This window comes from Monocercomonoides exilis, assembly GCF_001643675.1.
Source record: "Monocercomonoides exilis strain PA203 chromosome Unknown scaffold8-1962414, whole genome shotgun sequence".
In the NCBI taxonomy this organism is placed as follows: Eukaryota; Preaxostyla; order Oxymonadida; family Polymastigidae; genus Monocercomonoides; species Monocercomonoides exilis.
The window spans coordinates 1,391,432-1,406,954 of NW_027150553.1; the positions used below are offsets into that span (position 1 = coordinate 1,391,432).

The 15,523-nt window shown below is 35.6% G+C and overlaps 3 protein-coding genes across 3 annotated transcripts; 1 reads left to right on the plus strand and 2 right to left on the minus strand.

Annotated features, from left to right (window-relative positions):
* Positions 1–6,466: 6,466 nt before the first annotated feature.
* On the plus strand, positions 6,467–7,001 carry MONOS_17150 (uncharacterized protein; the record flags this gene model as incomplete). Its single annotated transcript, XM_067870043.1, has 2 exons — positions 6,467–6,914; positions 6,991–7,001. The coding sequence occupies 2 exons, from the start codon at positions 6,467–6,469 to the stop codon at positions 6,999–7,001; spliced, it is 459 nt and encodes a 152-aa protein (XP_067733086.1).
* A 3,467-nt stretch (positions 7,002–10,468) lies between these two features.
* Positions 10,469–13,529, minus strand: MONOS_14448 (uncharacterized protein). Its single transcript, XM_067867249.1, has 2 exons — positions 13,270–13,529; positions 10,469–13,142 (listed from the first exon to the last, which is right to left on the minus strand). Exon 2 carries the CDS (start codon positions 12,680–12,682, stop codon positions 10,688–10,690), a length of 1,995 nt encoding a protein of 664 aa, XP_067733087.1. The 5' UTR covers positions 12,683–13,142; positions 13,270–13,529; the 3' UTR covers positions 10,469–10,687.
* A 308-nt stretch (positions 13,530–13,837) lies between these two features.
* MONOS_14447 (uncharacterized protein) lies at positions 13,838–15,394 on the minus strand (the record flags this gene model as incomplete). Its single annotated transcript, XM_067867248.1, has 2 exons — positions 13,838–15,168; positions 15,307–15,394. 2 exons carry the CDS (start codon positions 15,392–15,394, stop codon positions 13,838–13,840), a joined length of 1,419 nt encoding a protein of 472 aa, XP_067733088.1.
* Between the last annotated feature and the right edge of the window lie 129 nt (positions 15,395–15,523).

Here is a 15,523-nt window from a genome sequence, read left to right on the forward strand (position 1 = left end):
TTGGCTTCCTTGACAGCCTCAAATACATCATTCATCGGGTGTTGCAGAACAAGAAATGTTGAATGCACTGGAACTGCAGAGGTTCCATTGAAGCCAGACAGACAGAATGAAACAGATAATGGAGCAAACTCATTCACTTGGTGTGAATGGGATGGGTCGAGACAACAGGAGAAAGTGACTCTTATACTGATGGAATATCGAGTGGAGGGGCCATCTGCATGTACAGTCAATCGTCGGCCGCTGTTTCAGTTTCGCATTGTGCATTCAATGAATGTGTTGCGCATTGGTGCGGTGGAGGTATTAGTTGCTATAATATTAAATCGGTTGAGATTGTGAACAATTCTTTCAACGAATGTACAGCTCAAAATCAACATGGAGGTGGAATACTAATTTATACGATATCAACATGTGTTCAGATCAGCGGATGTGAATTCCAGAATTGCAAAGCAAATAGTTCTGGTGGAGGGTTATTATTGCAATCGTTTCAGGTTTCTGGAGAAGGATGCATTGGGGAAGAAAATGGTGGGGGAGAAAGTGCGTGTGTGTTTGACTGCAGTTTCACTTCATGCTCAGTTACAAATATATATGGTGGAGGTTTCTTTTGCTATATTGTTCCTGCAGCATTCAAAATGAGGAGCATTCAGTTTATTTCATGCTCAGCATTAAGAGAAGGCGGAGGATTGTTTTTCAGACCAGACAAAGCAGAAAAGCCAGACAATGGAATTTATTGCTATTTTTTGTTCTTTCACGGATGCAGCTGCAAGGATGCAGCCAATCCATACGGGCATGATGTTGAGTATGTCGATACATACAATCTGTATTTGGATTCAGGAAATCCATTCTATGAATGTTACACCACAAATACAGATGAGAAGAGGATCTGCTTTGCATATAATTATGTTAATGAACAGAAATGGACATATAACCAAACATCGAAAAAGGATTGGCTGAAGAGAGGAATTTTAAATCGATTTGTGGCTGTGAGTGGAGGTGGCGAAGAAGAGTTGTGTGGATTGGATGAGTCAAGTGCATGCCGAACCATTGGTGTTGCAGTCATTCGGAGCGTGATCCAGGTGAGTCTGTCAGTCACGCTGATGGAAGGGAATCACATAAGCGAGGTGACAACAATTGAGATTGGATCAAAGAAGATTTCAGTCATTGGGAAGGGAAGGGAAACATGTTCAATTGGAATAGGAGCACTTTCATCAACTGGATCGCTGTTCAGTGTTTCGACAGGTCATTTGAGAATGAGTCACTTGAAGATTGATTGTAACTCAACAGAAGGAACTTCACCGAGTATGGTTGTGGTCTCTTGTGGGAGCGGGTCACTTTCGCTGGAGGATGTTGTGGTAACAACGAGTAACACTGGAACGAATGTTATGTCGCATCAATACGCTTTCGAATTCATCTCATTTTCTATTAATAATTCATTTTTCTTCTTCCAACTCTTTTTTCATCTTTTCTAATTCTTTTTCTTCCTCTCTGTTTTTCTCTTTCTCTTCTTTTTCTTCTTCTTATTTTTCTTTTTTGTTTTCATCAACAATTTCAAAGATTTAGGCTGTTAGAGTTATATAGCCGGAAACAGAACTGAGGATTAGAAATAAGTGATTTGAGGGCGCAAAAGAGAAGAAAATTCGTTGGTTGTGAGATTTGCAGTGGAGATGGAGAAGATGGGTGTATTTGCAGAGTGGAGCAATATTTGAGGTTAACAAGAAGAAGAAGAAATTCTGTTAAGAATGATTAATTTGAAAAGGCAAAAGTTTATATTTTTTATTTCTATGTTTTTTCATCAGAAATTATTTTTACTGAAATTAGGATCTTTGTGTGAATGTTCAATGGTGATGAATAAGCATCAAGAACGGAAAGATGGTAGAATGAGGGAAATGGAATGGGCACAGAGGAATGAGCCAGAGGAAATATATGAAATGGATGGAAAAGATGAGGCTTGTGAGATATATGTGGTATTTTGAAAAGAATGAGGCAAAGCGATAAAAGAGAGAATGTGAGAAATTGATGATATGGCAAAAGAAGAAATTTGACAAAAATTCGAAAAGAAAAAGACACAAAAGCGGAAGTTGAAGCGAAAGATTGAGAAAAGAATATGGTACTGATTTTTCATAATACATTTTATATATTTTTAGTTTTTTCATATTTTTGATATTTTTCTTTAATGTTTAATTTCTAATTTTATATTAAATTTTTTTGTTTTATTTCATTATTTATCTTTAATATTTTTTTTATTTATTAATATTTTTATCGATAATAGAGACTTTGCGTATATCTTCAAAAGTGAAGGAAATGAATAGAAATTTAAAAGAAGACAGAAAACGGAAGCAAGAGAAAAAGAGATATTTGAACGGAATAGTTGATGAAGGATGCTGGAATGTTGTTTCCATTCAGAAGCATTGAAGAAAAAAGATGTATTTCTGCTTTTAATGGGAGCCAATTGTCTTCAGCAGAAGAGGCAGGGAAAGAATCTGACTTTAGGAAATAATTTGCGACAGGCGCCAAGAGGCAAAAAAGGTATATAATCAAAAAATTAAAAGAGAAGGAAGTGTTTCGATATGAGAATCTCTTACCCAATCTTCAACCACATTCCTCTTTTCAATATCTATATCCCTTGAATCCCTCTCTTATCTGATATTTTTCAACATTTCAACAGCAAATGATGAATGCTCACCTGTAACAACTACGTCAACCCAAAGATCAAGTTTTATGGTCAGCTGCTCATTCTCATCAGTTAGCGACGCATATGATGGCGGAATTGTTCCCTCTCTGAACAATCCATTGGTTTCTCTGACTGTTTCAAATACATCATTCGTTGGGTGTTGCAGAACAAGAAATGTTGTATGTGAAGGAACTGCAGATAATAAGAAACAGCCAGGGAGACAAAACGAAACAGAAAATGGAGCAAATTCATTCACTTGGTGCGAATGGAGCGGATCGAAGACGACTGGAGAAATTGACTCGTGGACGGATGGAATATCGAGTGGCGGGGCCATCTGCATGTATGGTCAATCGTCTGCCACTGTGTCTGTTTCGCGTTGTGTGTTTAATAATTGTTTTGCATACAGCCGAGGTGGGGGAATAATGTGTGCAAGCATAAAAGAAGTTAAAATAGAGAATAATACGTTTGATTCTTGTACTGCGCAAAGTCATTACGGAGGAGGAATGCTAATTTATGCTATTTTGGCATGTGTTCGGATCAGCGGATGTGAATTTCAAAATTGTAAAGCAAATGGCGCTGGAGGAGGTCTTGATCTTGATAATTTTAATGTTTCAGGAACAGATTGCATTGGAAATGAAAATGGAGGAGGGGAGAGTGCGTGTGTGTTTGACTGCAGTTTCACTTCATGCTCTGTGGCAAGCACTGATGGTGGGGGTATGCGCTGTGCTAACATTCCAATCACGCAATTCAAAATGAGGAGCATTCAATTCATTTCGTGTTCAGCAACTGCATATGGAGGAGGATTATATCTTTATCCATATAGACAAGGATCACAAAATGATATTATTTATTGTTATTTTCTGTTCTTTCATGAATGCAAATGCAGAACAACCTCTACTCCATATGGACATGATGTTGAATACGTTGATGCTTACAATGTCTATTTAAATTCAGGAAATCCGTTTTTTGAATGTTACACCACAAATCTGAATGAACAGAGGATGTGCTATGCATACAACTACTCGAATGCCGGTGCTTGGTCTCATCAGCACACCGAAAAAAGGATTGGCTGAAAGATAAGACGATTTATGTCTCAGCGAATGGAAATGATACATCTCCACTTTGCGGGGCAAATGAATCAAATCCGTGCAAAACAGTGAAGAAGGCGTTTGAGATGTGCGAGGTGCAGATTAGCTTGACAATCACGCTGATGGAAGGGAATCATGTGAGTGAGACAGCAACAGTTGAGATTGGGACAAAGAAGATTTCAGTTATTGGGAAGGGAAGGGAAACTACAATGAATGAAACAGAAGCGAATTTATAAGATTCTCCTTTCCATTCTTTTTTTTCTCTAACTCTGCTTATTCTTTCTTTTTCCTACAATTTTTCATCTAAAAATTGTTCCTTGCTAATTTTGTTTATTTTATGTCAACTTTAAATCTACAAGTTCCTTGTTTTCAATTTCCCTTCTCTTGCTATTTTTTTCCGAGCAGGCATTTGAGATAATGAAGAAGGAGGAGCAGAAAGATAAAATCAAATCATTTGTTGATACTACTAATTGTGAAGGATATGCTTTATATTCATTTATCCTTTTGAATTTTTTCATCAATAATTTTTTTTTCAATAAAACTGCTTCTTCTTCTTCTTCTTCTTCTTCTTCTTCTTCTTCCTCCTCATCTTCCTTTTATTCATCGTCATCATTGCCTAATTTTACGATTTGAGCTGTTGGAGTTGTTCCACTTGAAACAGAACTGAGGATTGGGCTTTGGCTATTATTTTTAGGAGAAGAAGAACAGAAACGGAGGCGGTACAAATGAATTTTGCTGACAGAAAATAACGATATTTTGGGGGGAAAAAAAAGGAAATGAAGAAGAAAGGACGGATTAGAAAAAGTGTGTGAAGAAAATTCATTATGAAACAGTTTGTTATTATTTGTTATATTTTTATTTTATTTTATTTTATTTTGTTTTAGAAAATTAACTTTCGTATTTAATTACAAATTTATATTTTTTTCCCCAGTTATTTAATGATTATAGGAGCATTTGTGTGGTTATTCAAAAGCGATAAATGCGAATGGAATGTGGAAAGAAGAAAGGAAATGGGAAGCGAAGATAAAAAGAGGATTTGTTGAAAGATGAATGATGAAGAACGTTGGAATTTCATTTTGATTTAGAGGAGTTAAAGGGAAAGATGATTTTCTTCTTATGGATATCCCTTTGAGAAGCAGAGGAAGAGGCGGGAAGAGGGATTTTGAATTTAGTAAATATTTTGCCAGATTGCTCCAAGAGGCAGAGGAAGAGAAGACAGCGTCGAAGATAGTATTTTTGTGTGTGAGTTGCACTTCTCCTCTTTTTGCCAATTATTCTCATGAATCTTCATTCCCCTTGTTTCCTTCTCACAACTCACGTTTTTCAACATATCAACAGCAAATGAGGCATGTTCAACTCCGACCACATCCTTTCACCGAATCGCATGTTTGATGAGCAGCTGCTCATTCTCATCAGTCTGTGATGCATATGATGGCGGAATTGTTCCTTCTCTGAACAACCCCTTGGCCTCTTTGTCTGTTTCGAACGCCTCGTTTATTGGATGTTGTCGGACTAGGAATGTTGAATGCACTGGAACTGCAGAGGTTCCATTGAATCCAGGCAGACAAAACGAAACATTCAATGGATCGAATACCTTCACTTGGTGCGAATGGAACGGATCAAATACGACGGGAACAAATAATACTCACGCTGATGGGGTTTCAAATGGAGGGGCAATTTGTATGTACAATCAGTCATCTGCCACTGTATCGGTTTCACATTGTTCATTCAACAACTGTTTTGCTTATTGGGATGGAGGTGGAATATTGTGTGCAAATATTAAATCTGTTGAGATTGAAAACAATTCGTTCGACTCATGCACAGCTCAAAGAAATGCTGGGGGAGGGATGTGCGTTGTGGCAATTACAACATGTGTTCGTATCAGCGGATGTGAATTCCAGGGTTGCAAAGCAAATTATTATGGAGGAGGACTTTATCTTGAAAATTTTCAAGTTATAGAAGGATGCATTAGAACAGAAAGTGGAGAAGGGGAAAGTGCGTGTGTGTTTGACTGCAGTTTCACTTCATGCTCAGTCACAAATACTCACGGTGGAGGTATGCGTTGTGTTACTGTTCCTAATCAATTTAAAATGAGAAGTACTCAATTCATTTCATGCACAGCAATGGGATATGGTGGGGGGCTGAACTTTGATCCAAATCGAGCATCCGCATCAAATGAAACAATTTACTATTATTTTCTTTTTTTCCATGAATGTAAATGCAAGACTGGATCAAATTCATATGGACACGATGTGATGTATTTTGATCGCTATGATCTTTTAATTCATCTGGAAATCCGTTCAAGGAATGTTACACAACAAACACAGATGACCAAAGAGTATGTTATGGATATGATTATTCGAGTTCAGGGAGTTGGAAATTTCTGCACACCGAAAAGAAGGATTGGCTGAAGGACAAGACGTTATACGTTTCTGTGAGTGGAAATGACTTGAATGAGCTGTGCGGATCAAATGAATCAAATCCGTGCAAAACGGTGAAGAAGGCGTTTGAGATGTGTGAGATACAAATTAGCTTGACAATCACGCTGATGGAAGGGAATCATGTGAGTGAGGCAACAACAGTTGCGATTGGAACAAAGAAGATTTCAGTCATTGGGAAAGGGAGGGCGGAGAGTTCGATTGGAACAGGAGCACTTTCATCTGTAGGAACGCTGTTCAGTGTGTCAACAGGTCACCTTGGTTTATTGCACATGAAGGTTGATTGCAACTCAAATGCAAATCCTTCTTCGTCGAGTGTGGTTGTGGTGTCTGATGGGGGTGGGTCACTCTCGTTGGAGGATGTTGTGATCACCACGAGTGTTTCTTCAGGAGACTATGTGATGTCGTCGTCGGTGTTTGTGGTGGCGCTGTCGCAGCTGTTGATGACCGATGTGGAGATCATAAATATGAATGTCTCAAAATCATTGTTCTCTGAGCCGGATCTCTCTTCTTCTTCTTCTTCTTCTTCTTCATTGTCGTCATCGTCTTCATCTGCATTGTATCTGACAGCCACAGCATCAGGAGACAGCGTGCTGGCGAATGTGAAGGTGACGAATGTGAAGTTGACTGAAGGAGATGGGGTGGTTGTGGCAAAGAGTGTGAAGGCAGGAGAGATATTTGGGATGATGAGCACGAGAACAGAAGGGGGGCAGAGTGGTTGTATGTTTGGGAAGGGCGATTTTGAGATGAATTTTTGGTCACATGTGAATTTGGAGGGAAGAATAAAAAATCATAGGTGCATTGTGAATTTGTTTCTGTTTTGCTGCAACTCGTGCAATCCACATAAAATAAGCACCATCACTGCTGCAAAACTCGAAATCTCCTGTTTTATCAAAGAAAGGAAAATCGGTTTTATTTGTGAAAAGGAAAGGAAGAAAGGTGAGTAATTTGACGGAACATCAACGATTTATTTTTTCTTTGAAAAAAAAAAGAGTATTTGGGTTTATTCATAAATTTAGATGTTTTGCAAAAACAAAAAGTGGACAAGTTTCTTTGTTGAATCCTTCTATTTTTTCAATGTAACAATTCATATGATTTTTATTTTTTCATTCATTAGCCAACTGCTTTTGAATGATTTTTCAGACAACAAAGTTTTTCTTTAAAAAAATTTCAGTCCTTTCTTTTTTTCATTCTTTTTATTTTTTCAAATGTGATTTTCACAACAACATTTTTTTATAACAAAATGAAAAAATCAAATAGTTCCCTTGTTTGAAAGGATATATGAAATTTCGGAACAAACTGTTGAAGAACTTCAAAAATGATTTGTTGAAGAACAAACAAACAAATGGATGAATGAATGGATGAAAAACGCCAGACAATAGTATTTTCACAGCAACTGATGAATGAAAAAGGAAAACGATAACTTTTTTTTGTATTTTTGTCAAATAATATCAAACTCTTCTGATTTGTCAATCACTCATTTTCATTTTGACAGGGGAAATAAAAATGAAAACAATTATTCATTGAGAAATCAGATGAATTAGAAAATGGGCTTTATCATGATTCAAATGAGAAACATTTATCAAAATGAAAAATATAATGAAAATTTTTGAAATCATAACTTCTTTCGGAGTGTTGATTATTTTGAAAATACATTGTTATTTGCCGAATAATTTTCTTTTAAATATTAAATGTTATTCAAACGTTTTAAAAGTTAATGGTTGATGAAAAAGAGAGACAGAGATGTTTTGTATTGGAGTTGTCACTTTTCTGTGTTCATTAACAAAAATTCAAAACAAAATAGTCAAACCGATATTTTTGTTCGAAAAAATCTGATTTCAAAAATATTCACCCATATGAATTAAAAAATGAATGAAATCTTTTTTATCAGAAATGATTATTTTTTCATTGACGTTTAACTATATATCCTTTTTTTATATCCACCACAAGGCACTCATTGGCTTTCAAAATCATGATTTCAAAATTAATCACTCATATTGATTTTTTAAAAATTGAATATTTCTTTTTTGTTTATTTTGTTTTCTTCTTCTTTTTTATCAAAACAGATTATTCTTTCACAAAACGATGAAAATGAAGTTTTTGAAATGTGTCGACACTGATTCGTTTGTTCCTTTTTTATTTTTGTTTTCCAGTCACAGTTTTGATAGTTTATTTTGATGAGGGTGATTGTTTATCTGAAACTGCAATTTTTCTGTCAAAAACGTCGATTTGAAATTGAGATTGGGACACTTTGAAATGGAAACTTGAAAGTGATAACAACACTGTGACAGTTCAATAATTGACTTTTTCTTTCTCAAATAAAAAGTCTTTCTGGTTATTGAAAGTCCTATTTCACTTCAACTGAATATTCACAAATCAATCTCGAAAAGCCGCGTGATTATCCATTCTCCAATTATTTTTCTGAATCATAAATCTTTTTCTATCTTCATCTCGATTATTTCTTTTCATTTGGTTCAATATTTGTGGATAATGTTTTATATCTCATTCAAACAAAATATCTTTCTGAAAAGTCGCAAATGCAAAATTTTCATGTTATATCGAATGTTTTTTATATTTTTTTATCATTTTCACTTTTCAACTGTCTGAAATTTTTTGTAAAGCTACTTTTGTTTAATTTTCGAAAGTTAAAAAATTTCATATTTGTTTCAAATTTCTGTTTTCACTCACAAAATTTTGATGTCATTGAAACAAATCCTTGTCAAAGTTATTTCATCCGTTTGGGTGTGATTTCGAGAGTGAAAACAGAATTTTGAAACAAATATGAAATTTTTTAACTTTCGAAAATTAAACAAAAGTAGCTTTACAAAAAATTTCAGACAGTTGAAAAGTGAAAATGATAAAAAAATATAAAAAACATTCGATATAACATGAAAATTTTGCATTTGCGACTTTTCAGAAAGATATTTTGTTTGAATGAGATATAAAACATTATCCACAAATATTGAACCAAATGAAAAGAAATAATCGAGATGAAGATAGAAAAAGATTTATGATTCAGAAAAATAATTGGAGAATGGATAATCACGCGGCTTTTCGAGATTGATTTGTGAATATTCAGTTGAAGTGAAATAGGACTTTCAATAACCAGAAAGACTTTTTATTTGAGAAAGAAAAAGTCAATTATTGAACTGTCACAGTGTTGTTATCACTTTCAAGTTTCCATTTCAAAGTGTCCCAATCTCAATTTCAAATCGACGTTTTTGACAGAAAAATTGCAGTTTCAGATAAACAATCACCCTCATCAAAATAAACTATCAAAACTGTGACTGGAAAACAAAAATAAAAAAGGAACAAACGAATCAGTGTCGACACATTTCAAAAACTTCATTTTCATCGTTTTGTGAAAGAATAATCTGTTTTGATAAAAAAGAAGAAGAAAACAAAATAAACAAAAAAGAAATATTCAATTTTTAAAAAATCAATATGAGTGATTAATTTTGAAATCATGATTTTGAAAGCCAATGAGTGCCTTGTGGTGGATATAAAAAAAGGATATATAGTTAAACGTCAATGAAAAAATAATCATTTCTGATAAAAAAGATTTCATTCATTTTTTAATTCATATGGGTGAATATTTTTGAAATCAGATTTTTTCGAACAAAAATATCGGTTTGACTATTTTGTTTTGAATTTTTGTTAATGAACACAGAAAAGTGACAACTCCAATACAAAACATCTCTGTCTCTCTTTTTCATCAACCATTAACTTTTAAAACGTTTGAATAACATTTAATATTTAAAAGAAAATTATTCGGCAAATAACAATGTATTTTCAAAATAATCAACACTCCGAAAGAAGTTATGATTTCAAAAATTTTCATTATATTTTTCATTTTGATAAATGTTTCTCATTTGAATCATGATAAAGCCCATTTTCTAATTCATCTGATTTCTCAATGAATAATTGTTTTCATTTTTATTTCCCCTGTCAAAATGAAAATGAGTGATTGACAAATCAGAAGAGTTTGATATTATTTGACAAAAATACAAAAAAAAGTTATCGTTTTCCTTTTTCATTCATCAGTTGCTGTGAAAATACTATTGTCTGGCGTTTTTCATCCATTCATTCATCCATTTGTTTGTTTGTTCTTCAACAAATCATTTTTGAAGTTCTTCAACAGTTTGTTCCGAAATTTCATATATCCTTTCAAACAAGGGAACTATTTGATTTTTTCATTTTGTTATAAAAAAATGTTGTTGTGAAAATCACATTTGAAAAAATAAAAAGAATGAAAAAAAGAAAGGACTGAAATTTTTTTAAAGAAAAACTTTGTTGTCTGAAAAATCATTCAAAAGCAGTTGGCTAATGAATGAAAAAATAAAAATCATATGAATTGTTACATTGAAAAAATAGAAGGATTCAACAAAGAAACTTGTCCACTTTTTGTTTTTGCAAAACATCTAAATTTATGAATAAACCCAAATACTCTTTTTTTTTTCAAAGAAAAAATAAATCGTTGATGTTCCGTCAAATTACTCACCTTTCTTCCTTTCCTTTTCACAAATAAAACCGATTTTCCTTTCTTTGATAAAACAGGAGATTTCGAGTTTTGCAGCAGTGATGGTGCTTATTTTATGTGGATTGCACGAGTTGCAGCAAAACAGAAACAAATTCACAATGCACCTATGATTTTTTATTCTTCCCTCCAAATTCACATGTGACCAAAAATTCATCTCAAAATCGCCCTTCCCAAACATACAACCACTCTGCCCCCCTTCTGTTCTCGTGCTCATCATCCCAAATATCTCTCCTGCCTTCACACTCTTTGCCACAACCACCCCATCTCCTTCAGTCAACTTCACATTCGTCACCTTCACATTCGCCAGCACGCTGTCTCCTGATGCTGTGGCTGTCAGATACAATGCAGATGAAGACGATGACGACAATGAAGAAGAAGAAGAAGAAGAAGAAGAGAGATCCGGCTCAGAGAACAATGATTTTGAGACATTCATATTTATGATCTCCACATCGGTCATCAACAGCTGCGACAGCGCCACCACAAACACCGACGACGACATCACATAGTCTCCTGAAGAAACACTCGTGGTGATCACAACATCCTCCAACGAGAGTGACCCACCCCCATCAGACACCACAACCACACTCGACGAAGAAGGATTTGCATTTGAGTTGCAATCAACCTTCATGTGCAATAAACCAAGGTGACCTGTTGACACACTGAACAGCGTTCCTACAGATGAAAGTGCTCCTGTTCCAATCGAACTCTCCGCCCTCCCTTTCCCAATGACTGAAATCTTCTTTGTTCCAATCGCAACTGTTGTTGCCTCACTCACATGATTCCCTTCCATCAGCGTGATTGTCAAGCTAATTTGTATCTCACACATCTCAAACGCCTTCTTCACCGTTTTGCACGGATTTGATTCATTTGATCCGCACAGCTCATTCAAGTCATTTCCACTCACAGAAACATATAACGTCTTGTCCTTCAGCCAATCCTTCTTTTCGGTGTGCAGAAATTTCCAACTCCCTGAACTCGAATAATCATATCCATAACATACTCTTTGGTCATCTGTGTTTGTTGTGTAACATTCCTTGAACGGATTTCCAGATGAATTAAAAAGATCATAGCGATCAAAATACATCACATCGTGTCCATATGAATTTGATCCAGTCTTGCATTTACATTCATGGAAAAAAAGAAAATAATAGTAAATTGTTTCATTTGATGCGGATGCTCGATTTGGATCAAAGTTCAGCCCCCCACCATATCCCATTGCTGTGCATGAAATGAATTGAGTACTTCTCATTTTAAATTGATTAGGAACAGTAACACAACGCATACCTCCACCGTGAGTATTTGTGACTGAGCATGAAGTGAAACTGCAGTCAAACACACACGCACTTTCCCCTTCTCCACTTTCTGTTCTAATGCATCCTTCTATAACTTGAAAATTTTCAAGATAAAGTCCTCCTCCATAATAATTTGCTTTGCAACCCTGGAATTCACATCCGCTGATACGAACACATGTTGTAATTGCCACAACGCACATCCCTCCCCCAGCATTTCTTTGAGCTGTGCATGAGTTGAACGAATTGTTTTCAATCTCAACAGATTTAATATTTGCACACAATATTCCACCTCCATCCCAATAAGCAAAACAGTTGTTGAATGAACAATGTGAAACCGATACAGTGGCAGATGACTGATTGTACATACAAATTGCCCCTCCATTTGAAACCCCATCAGCGTGAGTATTATTTGTTCCCGTCGTATTTGATCCGTTCCATTCGCACCAAGTGAAGGTATTCGATCCATTGAATGTTTCGTTTTGTCTGCCTGGATTCAATGGAACCTCTGCAGTTCCAGTGCATTCAACATTCCTAGTCCGACAACATCCAATAAACGAGGCGTTCGAAACAGACAAAGAGGCCAAGGGGTTGTTCAGAGAAGGAACAATTCCGCCATCATATGCATCACAGACTGATGAGAATGAGCAGCTGCTCATCAAACATGCGATTCGGTGAAAGGATGTGGTCGGAGTTGAACATGCCTCATTTGCTGTTGATATGTTGAAAAACGTGAGTTGTGAGAAGGAAACAAGGGGAATGAAGATTCATGAGAATAATTGGCAAAAAGAGGAGAAGTGCAACTCACACACAAAAATACTATCTTCGACGCTGTCTTCTCTTCCTCTGCCTCTTGGAGCAATCTGGCAAAATATTTACTAAATTCAAAATCCCTCTTCCCGCCTCTTCCGCTGCTTCTCAAAGGGATATCCATAAGAAGAAAATCATCTTTCCCTTTAACTCCTCTAAATCAAAATGAAATTCCAACGTTCTTCATCATTCATCTTTCAACAAATCCTCTTTTTATCTTCGCTTCCCATTTCCTTTCTTCTTTCCACATTCCATTCGCATTTATCGCTTTTGAATAACCACACAAATGCTCCTATAATCATTAAATAACTGGGGAAAAAAATATAAATTTGTAATTAAATACGAAAGTTAATTTTCTAAAACAAAATAAAATAAAATAAAATAAAAATATAACAAATAATAACAAACTGTTTCATAATGAATTTTCTTCACACACTTTTTCTAATCCGTCCTTTCTTCTTCATTTCCTTTTTTTTCCCCCCAAAATATCGTTATTTTCTGTCAGCAAAATTCATTTGTACCGCCTCCGTTTCTGTTCTTCTTCTCCTAAAAATAATAGCCAAAGCCCAATCCTCAGTTCTGTTTCAAGTGGAACAACTCCAACAGCTCAAATCGTAAAATTAGGCAATGATGACGATGAATAAAAGGAAGATGAGGAGGAAGAAGAAGAAGAAGAAGAAGAAGAAGAAGAAGAAGCAGTTTTATTGAAAAAAAAATTATTGATGAAAAAATTCAAAAGGATAAATGAATATAAAGCATATCCTTCACAATTAGTAGTATCAACAAATGATTTGATTTTATCTTTCTGCTCCTCCTTCTTCATTATCTCAAATGCCTGCTCGGAAAAAAATAGCAAGAGAAGGGAAATTGAAAACAAGGAACTTGTAGATTTAAAGTTGACATAAAATAAACAAAATTAGCAAGGAACAATTTTTAGATGAAAAATTGTAGGAAAAAGAAAGAATAAGCAGAGTTAGAGAAAAAAAAGAATGGAAAGGAGAATCTTATAAATTCGCTTCTGTTTCATTCATTGTAGTTTCCCTTCCCTTCCCAATAACTGAAATCTTCTTTGTCCCAATCTCAACTGTTGCTGTCTCACTCACATGATTCCCTTCCATCAGCGTGATTGTCAAGCTAATCTGCACCTCGCACATCTCAAACGCCTTCTTCACTGTTTTGCACGGATTTGATTCATTTGCCCCGCAAAGTGGAGATGTATCATTTCCATTCGCTGAGACATAAATCGTCTTATCTTTCAGCCAATCCTTTTTTTCGGTGTGCTGATGAGACCAAGCACCGGCATTCGAGTAGTTGTATGCATAGCACATCCTCTGTTCATTCAGATTTGTGGTGTAACATTCAAAAAACGGATTTCCTGAATTTAAATAGACATTGTAAGCATCAACGTATTCAACATCATGTCCATATGGAGTAGAGGTTGTTCTGCATTTGCATTCATGAAAGAACAGAAAATAACAATAAATAATATCATTTTGTGATCCTTGTCTATATGGATAAAGATATAATCCTCCTCCATATGCAGTTGCTGAACACGAAATGAATTGAATGCTCCTCATTTTGAATTGCGTGATTGGAATGTTAGCACAGCGCATACCCCCACCATCAGTGCTTGCCACAGAGCATGAAGTGAAACTGCAGTCAAACACACACGCACTCTCCCCTCCTCCATTTTCATTTCCAATGCAATCTGTTCCTGAAACATTAAAATTATCAAGATCAAGACCTCCTCCAGCGCCATTTGCTTTACAATTTTGAAATTCACATCCGCTGATCCGAACACATGCCAAAATAGCATAAATTAGCATTCCTCCTCCGTAATGACTTTGCGCAGTACAAGAATCAAACGTATTATTCTCTATTTTAACTTCTTTTATGCTTGCACACATTATTCCCCCACCTCGGCTGTATGCAAAACAATTATTAAACACACAACGCGAAACAGACACAGTGGCAGACGATTGACCATACATGCAGATGGCCCCGCCACTCGATATTCCATCCGTCCACGAGTCAATTTCTCCAGTCGTCTTCGATCCGCTCCATTCGCACCAAGTGAATGAATTTGCTCCATTTTCTGTTTCGTTTTGTCTCCCTGGCTGTTTCTTATTATCTGCAGTTCCTTCACATACAACATTTCTTGTTCTGCAACACCCAACGAATGATGTATTTGAAACAGTCAGAGAAACCAATGGATTGTTCAGAGAGGGAACAATTCCGCCATCATATGCGTCGCTAACTGATGAGAATGAGCAGCTGACCATAAAACTTGATCTTTGGGTTGACGTAGTTGTTACAGGTGAGCATTCATCATTTGCTGTTGAAATGTTGAAAAATATCAGATAAGAGAGGGATTCAAGGGATATAGATATTGAAAAGAGGAATGTGGTTGAAGATTGGGTAAGAGATTCTCATATCGAAACACTTCCTTCTCTTTTAATTTTTGATTATATACCTTTTTTGCCTCTTGGCGCCTGTCGCAAATTATTTCCTAAAGTCAGATTCTTTCCCTGCCTCTTCTGCTGAAGACAATTGGCTCCCATTAAAAGCAGAAATACATCTTTTTTCTTCAATGCTTCTGAATGGAAACAACATTCCAGCATCCTTCATCAACTATTCCGTTCAAATATCTCTTTTTCTCTTGCTTCCGTTTTCTGTCTTCTTTTAAATTT

What these genes read in the sequence shown, in the direction of transcription:
- MONOS_14448 (XM_067867249.1), bottom strand. Translation starts at nt 12,682, where the DNA reads ATGAGCAGCTGCTCATTCTCATCAGTCTGTGATGCATATGATGGCGGA.